This window comes from Rhinolophus sinicus, chromosome 8 (genome assembly GCF_057876585.1).
Source record: "Rhinolophus sinicus isolate RSI-liver-muscle chromosome 8, RSI-T2T, whole genome shotgun sequence".
NCBI lineage: Eukaryota > Metazoa > Chordata > Mammalia > Chiroptera > Rhinolophidae > Rhinolophus > Rhinolophus sinicus.
The window spans coordinates 72,851,991-72,864,623 of NC_142508.1; the positions used below are offsets into that span (position 1 = coordinate 72,851,991).

The 12,633-nt window shown below is 49.1% G+C and overlaps 1 protein-coding gene across 2 annotated transcripts in view; it reads right to left on the reverse strand.

Moving 5' to 3' along the window:
• Positions 1-12,633, reverse strand: part of NLRC5 (NLR family CARD domain containing 5) — a 74,875-nt gene that overhangs the window by 13,641 nt on the left and 48,601 nt on the right. For both annotated transcript variants that reach the window (XR_012490165.2, XM_019754160.3), the window contains 10 exons: positions 11,905-11,988; positions 10,225-10,314; positions 9,973-10,035; positions 7,724-7,810; positions 5,832-5,915; positions 4,984-5,073; positions 4,564-4,629; positions 2,691-2,774; positions 2,522-2,605; positions 286-372 (listed from right to left, as the gene is read on the reverse strand). Coding sequence is in view for 1 of the 2 variants with exons in the window: in XM_019754160.3 (XP_019609719.3) it covers positions 286-372; positions 2,522-2,605; positions 2,691-2,774; positions 4,564-4,629; positions 4,984-5,073; positions 5,832-5,915; positions 7,724-7,810; positions 9,973-10,035; positions 10,225-10,314; positions 11,905-11,988 (819 nt within the window). In the remaining variant the exon portion in view is untranslated. The remainder of the gene's footprint in view (positions 1-285; positions 373-2,521; positions 2,606-2,690; positions 2,775-4,563; positions 4,630-4,983; positions 5,074-5,831; positions 5,916-7,723; positions 7,811-9,972; positions 10,036-10,224; positions 10,315-11,904; positions 11,989-12,633) is intronic.

The following is a 12,633-nucleotide window of genomic DNA, read 5'->3' on the forward strand; positions in this document are numbered from 1 at the left end:
AGTGTGAAATCCCAGTCGTGTCCACCTGGGATCCAACAGCCCTTTGTCTTGTATCTGAGGCTGCCTTCCTCTCTCTGGCACTGCAGCTGGACTACTGCACAAGTTCAAACAAGGCTATATAGCCCCTCATATATGCCCTGGGAGCTCTCGCCATCCTGGGGACCCAGAAAACTCACTAGTGACACAGCTCTTACTCCACAGGACAAGAGAGTGACATTCAGATGAGGAAAGGTCCCAATGGTCATGAAAGGATGAATTCTGAGGGCGTCTCCTCCCTGGACTCACCTGATTTCGGTGACGTTGCCTGAGGCCCGGGCACAGACTCCTAGCAAGGCGAGCACCCCAGCTTTGCCCACCCAGGGCTCCTCCACCCTGTCACAGAAGCAGATACAGATAAAGCTCTCCCTGGGTGAGCAGGGGGAGCGTGCCAAGGGAGTCCTAGAGGCTTTTGGGTTTTGCTTATTTTAAAACGATAAAACTACACAACTCGGCATAAGCATAAAACAGGAAATTAACATTTATATTCCAACAGTTATTGTAACAATCGAAACAGAAAATGTTATCTTTTAAAATAGTATTTTTAGATTTAAAAAAGTTCCACATTATGTTACATGGCAAAGATAAGGAAATAAAACTGTGTATCAAACGTGATCCCAATTTTGTATTGGAAGGAAAGGAAAAGTATATATGGAGAGGGAAAAAAACCCATATGGAGAGAGAGAGAGAGAGAGAGAGAGAGAGAGAGAGAGAGAGAGAGAGAGAGAGAGAGAGAGAGGAGGAAAATACATGAAATGTTAATGGTAGCTGTTTAGATGGTGGAATTCTCAAGAACGATTTTTATTTTATTTATCTGTTAGTTTTCAGTGTTTTCTGAACTCTCCACAATGTGCATGCATTAATTAGAAACAGGGAAAAAGAGAGTTGTTTAAAATATTCCTTCTTTTCAAGTTATAGTGATCTTTTTTCAAAGTACTGTTTTCTTCTTATGCTCTTACGGACTTTCCACTAACTTCTATAACTAATATGGATTATTTTAAGAGTAAGAAAAGTTTTATTTTAAAATGTTATTGTGAGTGATCTAGCAATTCTGAGTACATTCCCCAAAGAATTGAAAGCAGAGATACAAAAAGATATGTGTACATGTATGTTCATGACAGCCCAAAAGGGGAAGCAACCCAGTGTCTGGTCATCAACAGATAAACGGATAAGCAGATGTGGTCTGTCCACACAATGACATCTTAGTCATCCATATGAAGGAATCATGGCTGAACCCTGAGGACATTATGCTAAGTGAAATAAGCCAGTCGCGCAAAGACGAACACTGTGTAATTCTACTTGGTGAGGTGCCTCGAGCAGTCAAATTCATAGGGACAGAAAGCAGAACGGTTGTTACCAGGGGCTGGGGGGCAGGGGGAATGGGATGTTATTATTTAATGAGGACAGTTCCAGTTTGGCAAGAAGAAACCAGTTGTGTTTGTACCACAATATGTATGCATGTGACCTTCCTGACCTGTACATTTTTAAAAGGGATAACACGGTAAATGTTCTGTTCTGTGTATTACACCACAATTTTTAAAAATGTTATCTTGGGGAACAAGCCGACTTTATGTGCCTCATCATAGGCTACGACGAAAAGTGACCAGCACTGGACATGAAGTAAGTTTTTTGGTCGCAAATGTGTCACTGAACCTCAGTGTGCCTTTTGTTCTAACCTGTAATTGCAGGAAAGTTCACGGTCAGAGGAATAAGCTCAATGACATGAAGAGGAAGCGACCAGACAGAGCCAGAAAGTGCGATAATCTACAGGTCACGGATATGAAAGAGGGAAGTGGGGTACGACACGGATTAAGGGACCTCAGAGCTGTCGCCGGCCCATGGCACTGTGGAACTTGACTGCATCCCGGATCCAATAAGCCAGCTGTCCCGTTGGGGGACAATGGGACATTTCAGATTGGACTGGGTAATGCATGACACCGAGGAACTGCTATGATTTGATATGTAGAAAATGTCCTTGTTTTGTAAAGATTCATGGTGAAATATTTGCATGATATTTTATGAGATCTGTAACTTACTGTAAAACACTTCGGCCAAAATAAACAAGTGAAGCAAATTTGGAAAAAATGTGAACCATTGTCAAACCTAGGTGATCGTAATATGAGTTTTCAAAATGATTCTACTTTTTGGTATCTTTTTTTTTTTTTTTGCAACTTTTAAAATGGTCATAGTGAACATACAAACATGATATTTGTTATATGCTATTTTTGACCTTAGCTGGGTGTCCTTTGGAGTTTTTTTCCCCTTAAGTCCCCAAGCATAAATGTTACCCTGGAGAGGGCGGCTTCTTTGTGTGCCTGAGGGGTTCTCTGGGACAAATGGGCAGAGTCGGCTCTGGGGCCAGGTGTTGGGGTTCTGGGTGCAGGAAATGGTCAGGTTCATGACCCTGGGGAGACCCATTCTCCAGTGCCCGCCCCTGCCCTCATTCATGCCATGGCCTCCACCCAGGGGCACGAAGGAAGACTACCTGAGACTGAGCAGCCCCTCTGGCCATCTCACGAATCTCAAGAGGACGGTCAGGCCTTCCAGGCCCAAGCAGCACTGAGTCAGCCTGGGGACAGAGGGAGGTTACCACAGTGGCTCTGGCAGTGAGCCCCCACCCCTCAGCTGTCCCCATGGGGGGCCCTGTCACTCACGTCAGCTGCTTCAGCGGCCAGGCCTGGCTCAGGCTGGTGGCCAGTCTGCACACATGCTCTGGCTCGAAGCTGCACTCGCTCAGCCTGAGGGCAGAGGGCAAAGGGCAGAGCCTGGGTGAGGCCTGTGAAGGCTACTGTCCTGCTTCCTCCCAGTTTCCCGCGGGATCTATGGTGAGGGGGAGGACCCACTGAGGTCAACCGCTTGGACCAGGGCCTGAGAAAAAGCTAAAGATGCAGCTCCTGCCCTGGGAGATTCCTGCCTCTTTGGAGAGACAGTCCCCCAAGAAAATGCTAGAATTGAGTCCCTTATGGAGCCCTGACTCATGCCAGGCCCTATGCCAGCCTCTGGGTACACAGGGTGAGCAAGCAGGCGTGCCTGCCTTACATGCAGTATCTCATTTAATTCCAACAGTGTCATTTATGGGTGAGGAAACAGAGCTGATCAGAAGTAAGGGCAGAGTTGGGTTTCAATCCAGCTCAGCCTGACTCCAGACCCCAAACCCATAACCACTCCCCTAGTCTCTAGCACCACTTTATTCCAGGCTCCCTTGGAGGAAGGAGGGCCTAGGATTGTCCCTTTGGCCCTGCCCTCCAGGTGTGCAATCCTGTGTGGCCAGCAGACAGGCTCCAGACCACTGCCTCACAGACGGGCAGAGATGAGAGCCCAGCACAACAATATGCGTGGTTTATTCTAACAGACAGAGGGGCCACTGGCGTTCTCCAGGAGGGGCTGACATTTGAGCTGGGTCTTCAAGAATTGCGGGGAACACTTCATCTCAGAAAAGCAGGGAAGAGAAGTCAGGCTGAGTGCCCAGTGGGGCAGGGCAGCTTTCTCAGACAGTATGTGCCGGTGAACAAGGAGCAAAGGCCCCTTGTGGCTGAATATATGTGTGTATGTATGCGATGTGTGGTGCGTGTGTGTGTGTGTGGGGAGGTATATGGTGTGTGTGCATGTATGTGTGGTGTGTGTGTGTGTGTGGGGGGGGAGGTATATGGTGTGTGTGCATGTATGTGTGTGGTGTGGGTGTGTGTTGTGTATGTGTTATGTGTGGGATGTGTGCAGGTGGTGTGTGTGTGTGTGTGTGTGGTGTGGGGGATGAGGAAAGACGTGGTCGGAGGTAACTGCCAAATCAGACTGTGAGGGAGAAGACCAGGCTAAGGAACCTGAACTTGATCCTGAAGGGCTTAGAGCGGTGGCGTGGCATAGTCAGATGTATGGGTGTCAGTAAGATCCCTCTGGGTGCTGTGGGGTGAATGGATGGGAAAAGGCCTGGCAAGAGGCAGTGCGCCAATTTGGAGGCCACAGTCACAGCTAAAGTAAGACATGTAGGGGAGCTAACTCAAGGCAGTAGTGGTGAGGTTGAGAGAGAGGGAGACAGAGCCCCAGGCTCCCCGGGGGTAATAATAATAATAACAACAACAACAACAACAGCTGATATAGTGCTCAAATGAACCAGGCCCTTTCCAAGCACTTTATACATGTTAACTCATTTAATTCTCACAACAACAGATGAGGAACTGAAACAGAGAGGTTAAGTCACTTGTCCAAAGTCACACAGCTGGTAAGTGGTAGAGTTGGGATTTACCTCCAGGTGGCTCCACAGTCCAAGCTCTTAACTATGATACTCAGAAGCATCCAGATTTATAGTTAAGGCATGGCTAAGAGGCACAAATACAATGTGAAGGCCGGGCCCAAGGTCTAGAGGAGTGGGGGTTTGGGGAAGGTGATGGGGAGGCAAACCTGGGCAGTGAGCTGAAACAGGGTGTGAGAAGGAGGACAGGGCCCAGTGAAAAAGCAGGCATGGAGCCGCCACGGGGTCAGCCTCCTCTCTCCCCTCCCCTCCATTTCCCCCTTACCCCAGACAGGAATTACCTCAGTGTTTTCCCGGCCTCTTCCTGTTGGGAGAAGTGAATCCTGAAGCTCTGCTGGGAGCCCAGGCTGCAGAGAGAGGGGTGTGAGGAAGCCACAGCCTTACCAGTGTCCTCAGGACCCAGATGCCAGGGGACACAGGGCACCTGAGCCCGTCATCACACACACAGGAGGTAATGAGGCTGACGGAGGGACAAGGGCTGGGGGAATCCATGGAAGGAGAGGCCCTTGCTGATCCAACTCCTTCTGTGGGGACCCTGAAGCCTGGCCTTCCCCACCCTGTGATCTCCCTGGTCCCCATGGCACGAGGGCTGCAGAGGATGGAAACTGTGATCCCACATTCAGGGAACCCTGGAGACTCAAAGGTTGTCCCAAGTCACACAGACTTCCCCCACCATCAGCAAGTGGCACCAGGATCCTTACTTCACCGAGGCCTCCCGGACACGTGGGCAGGAGGGGAGACTCTCCACCAGGCACAGGACACTTTCCTGAGAGATGTTGTTGTGACTCAGACTAGAAGAGAAATGAGGTTCGGGATGGGGCCATGGGGGTCAGTACCTCCGTGGAGCCCTGCCCAGCCCCCTTTGTCTCCTCCCCTCCAGCTCTCATCTCCGGGAGGAGAGTTCTCAATGTCCAAGTGTCCATTCTCCAGGTGGAGACACCGAGGTCCTGAGAGAGGCCAGAGGGGCACTGGCACCACATGGTCAGGACAGGCTCCGGACCCCGAGTCCCTGCAAGCTGTGCGACAGCGCGCTGATGGGGTTAGGGTGGCAGCCCCAGACAGAGCACAAAGCTCAGTTGCCTAGCAATGGCCATCCTAGTTCTGGCCAACTGTCTCCCGGGTTACTGGGGAGATTGGTGAGAGTGCGGATGACTTCCTAGGGACCCTCCCTGTTATGGGGACATTTCCAAAACCGTGTCCCGTAGCCTTGGTCAGAGGAGCTTCAGGGGTGGGCTGGACCAGGAGCCGGGACAGCTAAGATCCCACACCAGCTGGTTAGGGATGAGCTGTCGCTCCTTACCCGGAGTCAGCTTGAGTTACCAAGCTTTAGTCGCAGCCTGTCCTGGGTGTCTGGTGGGGGCTCTTCCCAAGGTGGGCAACGAGGGAAGGAGGAAAGGACCCAAGGCAGGGGAGGATTTCAAGGGAAGAATTACCCCTTTCCCTTCCCCTGTCCTTGTCCTCTGGGGTTCTCTAGGGATCCCTCAAAATTCATGCCCTTGGCTCAGAGGACTCTTCCTCCTTGCTGTCCTTGAGACTGCTCATCACTTACTCAAGCAAACCAGAGATGGGCACCTGAGGCAGACATTTTAGGAGGCACCTGAGCCCGTCATCACCCAGCTGGTTGGCGGAGAGGCTGCAAGAGGTAAGAGGAGGGTGCTGATGGTCAGATGTGGCCCCCCAACCTGTGCCTTACCTTCAGCCACCATCACTGCTAATCTACCCACACAGCACTCTCTTTATCACCCGTTCTCACCTCCTCCAGTCAGCATTGCTTCCATCCCAACACCACCGTCACCACCGGCTCCATCCCATCATTACTACTCGACACCACCATCACCACAACCACCGCCATCTCCATCACCACGAGACTCACCACCACCAACACCACCACACCACAGCTCCCGTGTTCCCATCACCATTCCCCTCCCCAGCACCATCGTTAACCAGTTCGCATCTTCCCCCTCAGTGTCTGCAGTCCACTCCCAGGACTCCAGCAGGCTTTCAGGAGTTGGGGGAAAACCAATTAGCTTTTACCATGCCCTTGGCCTGGATCAGTTGGGAGCTGCCAGTTTTGAACAAGAGTAAATTCAGGGGGAAAAAAATGTTTGGAGGAGGCGCTTCCCCAACAGATTTCTCCTTTTAATTTGGGAATGCAATATCGGAAATTGCACTTGAATACTTTCTTATTTCCCGTCATTGTGGCATTTTATGGTTTTAGCGACAGTTTCAGAGACAATCTGACCAGTGTGCCCTGGAATATCTGATTTTCGTTCTGTAGCTTTGAACTCATTTTGTCCCTGATTATGACACTTTTGAGGCTTGTTTATTTTGCCTTTTCCTGAGAAACTGTAAAACTTAGTTTGTCTCATGAAGCCACTTAATAATCTTTAAAACAAGAAAAATTACCCTCGACAATGAAAAAACAGAAAATCTCAAAGGCACATCATTGCTTATTCCTCTTTCTTTAAAATACTTGATTTTCATCACATTTGTTTTCTTGGCCACATCACAACAGGAATTTTTTTTTTTTTTTGTACACATCTCTCTTTAAGGTCCTAAGCTGCACTTCTAACGGTTGTGAACAAAGATTCTGCATTGTACTACCGTGTTTCCCTGAAAATAAGACCTAGCCGGACAATCAGCTCTCCTGCGTCTTTTGGAGCAAAAATTAATCTAAGACCGGGTCTTATTTTAACATATAAGACCGGGTCCTATATAATATAATATAACATGAGACCAGGTCTTATTTTACTATAATATAGAGCTGATTGTCCAGCCAGGTCTTCTTTTCGGGGAAACACGGTAGCTGTGTGACTTTGGCCAAGTTCTTAAACTCTCTGGAGCGCAGCTCTCTCACCTATAAAATGGGGACAATAGTACGTACGTTTGTGGGAAGGATAAAAAGCATATCTAAAGCACATAGAACAGTGGAGAAAGTGCTCAATAGGTGTTAGCTATATTATCATTTTTCTACCCACGTGGGGGCTGCACTATTTGGGCACCAAGACAGGCCACACAGATACCACTTCTCAACAGTAACAGTACGAGAGCTCGAGTCCCCACCCAGCTGGCTCTGGGAGCCCCCTTCAGGCTGAGGCATTTAGTACATGCCAGAGAAATCAATGGATCCTTCATTTTAGTCCCCAACACCCAGCAGAGCTCCAATGACTTGATCAACATTAGGCCAACGGGCTCCTGTGGCCCTTTTTGAAGGCCTTCCCCAATTAGATCAAGAGCACATGCTTAACTAGCTCCACTATGGCGGGCGGAGGGGGTGGGAGGGATAAAATGGGTACAGGGAAACCTTATGGATGTGACCCAGAGTCTCGGGCATCCCGTTAGCTGGTCCTGAGAGGTGTTGAGAGCACGTGTACACACACACATCCCTCCAGTGACACCCAGGCACATGCTTCCAGGCTCCGTCCTCCTCCCCCAACTTACTCCAGCTGGTTGAGGTCTTCACAGTTTCTCAGCACCTTGCACAGTGGCTCCACATGCTCCTGGCTGAGGCCGCAGCCCGTGAACATGCTGGAGGAGAGGGAACAAGCTGGGGCTGAGTGTTAAGCCACTCAGACCCGCTCTGCCCTGGCTCATCCTGGGTGTGGCCTCCCAGCCCCTGTGGTGGGGCCTTGTCCAAGCTTGGACTCTCTGGAACTATCCAGCACCCACAACTTCCACCTCCCCCACAGCAGATCCCACCTGGCACCCACATGCTCCCTCTGGGAGGTGGTTCTGAAAGTGGGACCTTGCTGACATGCAAATTCTGGAAGCCCAGCCCAGACGCCCTGAATCAGAAACTCTAGGGGCAAGGCCCTCCGGCTGATTGATTTGAGCTCAAGTCCGAGAACTGTAGCTCTTGGGGTCATTTTAATGAACAGACATGGGGGGTGTGGGGTGGAGGAGAATAGGGTGAGGTCTGCTTTTGCAGAGGGCTACTGATCCTGAAATTAAAAGTAATGGTAAATCTGCCTTTACCAGTGGTAAAGGCCTAAAATGAGATGATACAATAAGTTAAAGAAGAGCCTATGACCAGCCAGCAACTGAAAAAAAAAAAAAGAATCTTAAAATCACAAAGTTCCTAAAATCATTATTTCAAATTTGTATCACTGTTACTCTCCTTCATGATTCACCCCAGAGCTCTAAATTCCTTTTTATACCGTGACTTACTTCCTATTTTTAAATCAGCTTATTCTTTTTATTTGATGTATTTAGTGTAAAAGAAAACCCTGTATCACTCACTCAAATGGGAAACTGGTATTGCATGCCACAAACAGACCATAAGCATAAGAACATATGAAATGAGAGCAAAATATCACCATTAAATTTGAGCCAGATAGTGACACCTGCTAAGGGCTCTCTTTCTTAAAAAATGAGCTTCGCCAGTGTTAGAGAGCTGGTACAGACACGCCAACATCCAGCTGAGACTTCCTCTTGGCCTTAAATAGACAGGGAATAGTGACCTCTCTAAGGATTCAATGAAGTGGAACTTCTCTACTAGATGCCCAACCTCCTGACAATCATCCAATCCAAGTCTGTGCCCTTCATTTTGGAAACCACTGACTTAGAAACTACTAAGCTGTCCTAGAGGTCAGGGTAGTATCCGGCTAGGACAGAAGTCCAAAAGCTACAGCCAAAGCCACCTGTTTTTATATGGCTTGTAAACTAAGGATGATTTTCCCATTTTCAAATGGTTGAGAAAAAAAATCAAAAGAAGAATAACAGTTCATGACACAAACATTATATGAAATTCAAATCTCATTTCCACAACTACAGTTTCACTGGCACGTAGCCACACACATTCCTTTATGTATTTTCTGTGCTGCTTTCAAGCGAAAACAGTAGAGTCACTGAGATAGAAACCATAGAGCCTGCGAAACCCAAAATATTTACAATCTAACCCTTTACAGAAAATGTCTGTCCACCCCTGGGCTAGAAGTACTGTGAATGGCCTGGGTTCAAGTCCAGCTGCCTCCCTCACCATGTGACGTGCAGTCTGACCACAGCTGTGAGGTTTATAGGAGGTGACATGTAGAAGGCTGTCAGATTGGTGCCCTGCAGACGTTCAACAAATACTCGCTCTTCCATTTATTATTCCACAGCTGAGGATGCTGAGGCACAGCGAGGAGAAGGGTCTGGTCCAAGGCCTCTGAGCAAGCCAGTGGCATCAAATAGTCAACAGAAATGTCATCTCTGCTTTCAGAGGTCGCTCACCTGCCCCATTATCCTGCCTCTAGTGCAATACCTGCCCCCCTCTCGCCCAGGCAACCACAGAGCACTGGTCCAGGAGTCAGCACCAGTGACACACATGCTTTACATGTTGTCTCATGTAATCCTTGCAAATGCCCTGCAGTATGGTGTCTCCCTTCTCCAGCTGCAGAAGCTGAGAATCGGGGAGGTTGAGGAACTCGCCCAAGGTGCCAAGCCTGCTGGGCAGGTTGTGAAGTCCTTTTTCTTGGACACGTTCCTGAGTCTGATGTGGACTCCTTCCTTGTCCTTGACAGAGCCTGGCTCTCTCTAGATGCCTGCCTCTTCATGTTGGAGGAAACAAGTCTCCTTGCAGGTCCTTCGAGGGAATGTGCTGCACGTTCTTTCTCTGCTGTCTGTCCTCTGCTCTGGCCATTCAGGAGGCGGGTCTACTCATCCCCAACACCCTCTGTCTGCCAGGGAGGGCACGGGTCCAGGGGACTTACCCATAACGCCCACTTTTCTGCTTCTCGTTAGACCTGAAGTGCAGGGTCACGTGATGCAGGGACCTGGAGCAGACAGCACCTGGCTCAGCCACCCTCGGCCACAGCCTTAGGATGCCCCCAGGGGCCAAGCACCCCTCCTCCAGAAGCTGAGCCTCTGACTTGGGTCCTACTGCTTCCATCCTTCCCCTCACACCCACCAGACTTCAGGCGACCCTCCAAGACCAGCCCCGGTTGCCCCAGGGCAATGCCCACCTGAGATCCACCTTTTGAACTCGTGGGCAGAGGTTGAAGAGGTCAGCCAGCAGGAAGGGGCTCCTTAGGGACAGTCTCATCTGGCTCAGCCTGAGAAGGAAAGGGGCAGGGTCCTAAGTCAGCGAGTCAGAGCCAAGCAAGATCTGTAGGCAAGGAACCGTGATAGGTGGAGGGGAAAGACCCCGAGCATGGGGAGGGCTGGCAGGTCAGCATGACAATAAGGAAGAAGGCAGGGATTCAAGAGAGACAAATAGACGCTTGGGGTCAAGCAGACTTGGGTTTGAGCCCCAGTTCTGCTTCCTGGCTGTGTGTCCTTGGATAAGTCACTTAAGCTCTCTGAGCCTCAGTTTCCTTACCTGGGAAACAGGACAACTCATGGTATACCTTCCTCTCAGGGTGTCATCAGGATTTAATTACATCAAGTGTGCGCACTGCCTAGCCTGCTACCCAGGCTTGTTATTATTATTATTATATTGTTTCCATCCTCAAGCACAGACTTAACAGGTCAGTCTTGCTGACAGGGAGTGGGATACTTCTACCTTTAGAGTAGTTTATAGGCCTCAGCACTATTGAGATTGGGGCTAGATAATTCATTGTTATTGGGGGCTGCCCTGCAGGAGGCTTAGCAGCATCTCAGACCTCTACTCGCTAGATGCCAGTAGTGGCAATACCTCTCTCCCACGCTGTATCTCCAGCACCCCAAACAGTGCCTGGTCCACAGTAGTGCACAAGCACTATGGACCAAGTAAGATAAAGCGTAAGTCAGGCTGGCCACCTCATTCAAAAGACAGATGAGGAGTTGGGGGCTGATGCTGTGTGATTTGGGCATAGAGAAGCCCCTCTCTGGTCTGAGGTTTCCCACCTGTTCATTTTAACCTACCATCTTTTGTGTCCAAAGGAGCCCTTTCTGACCCATTCTCTCCTAGCAGGATAGGACCAGGATGGGTGCCGCGGAGGTTGACATGAGCTCTGCCATACTTGCCCACCTCTGGCATTTCACAGTCTCCTCCCCTGCCCCCCACCTTATAGGACTCAGGGATGAGCGAGGTCCTAGATGTGATGTGAGTCTTCTCAGGTATCCCAGAAATCATTACCCTTAGTATTTATATCACTATTATTAATGATATGATTTAACTTCCTGTTGTATTTTTTCACCCCAGCTGCAGCTACTTCCCCCACCCCAGAAGAAAATTTAAAGTAAATCCTTTTCAAATTCTAACCAGTCTGAACTGAAATTAGAAAACAGAATTTTAAATACTTTGGGGGATGCTGCTAAATTCCCCCTTTACGAAGTTAGATGGTGAACTTTAAAAAATGGTGTGTGACATACACATGACCTACATCTATAAAGTCCCTTTCTAGGGGAAGGTGACCTTTCTGTGGTTGGGGAGAAGTACACGAGCCCATCTGTCACAGTAACTTGTCTTGTTTGAATCCCATCCCTGGGGCAGGGGTTGGGGAAAATGAATCCCATTTATCAGATGAGGAAACTGAGGCGCAGAGGGGTCAAATGACTCCCCTCATAGTTGATAAAGTATGAGGAAGGAGCTGGGAGTAGACTCTAGCTCCCAGTTGTGCCAGATAAAATGAGGACACAGCCCAAGGTAAGGAGGGAAGAAAAGGGATAGCTTTACAATGCAAGAGCCTCAGGCCACAGGGAAATGGGGAAACCAGTCTTACTGCAGCAGCTTCAGCTGGTGGAGCCGGGGCAAATGTCCCAGCAGGGTGTCCAGGCTCTGATCACTCAGGGTCCCGTGGGACAATCTATGAAACAAGACATCTGAATGAGGTGGGGAAGCCTTGGGCAAAGCTAGGAGTATGGCCGCACAGCCGAGCCTTTGGGAGATGGGTCCTAAACCTGGGGTGCCCTAAACGTTCCCTCGGAACACCAGGTCCTTGAGTTACGAAAGCTGGAGGAAAAGGAAAGTCACATATGTTTGGAAAACACTGGGTTAAGCCAAATTAGTTTTCTTTGCTGTGGGACTTCTCAGAAGAGTGCTTTTGGCAGCATTGGCTGTAGTGCTATAGAGAAGGGGAAGGAGAAGGGGGGAGGGGGGAGAAAGGAGGAGGGGAAGGGGAAGCAGAGGAGGAGGAGGAGGAGGAGGAGGAGGAGGAGGAGGAGGAGAAGAGGAAGGAGAAGAAGAAGGAGAATAATCCCAAGAAACCAAATGAAAACAAAACAAAAACAAAAAATGCCGGAAGCAGCCTGATGTCTACCTTGACCCTAGAGGGGGTGGTTCAATAACTTGTGACACATCCAAACCGTGGAGGGTTAGTACGAAAAGGCACAAATACACGATACAATGTATAAAAAACACATAAGAGATCATCAGGGACAATTAAACACTATGGCTATTTGATGATTTTAATGTGTCATAAAATGTTAATATTTTAGGTCTGGTAATGGTT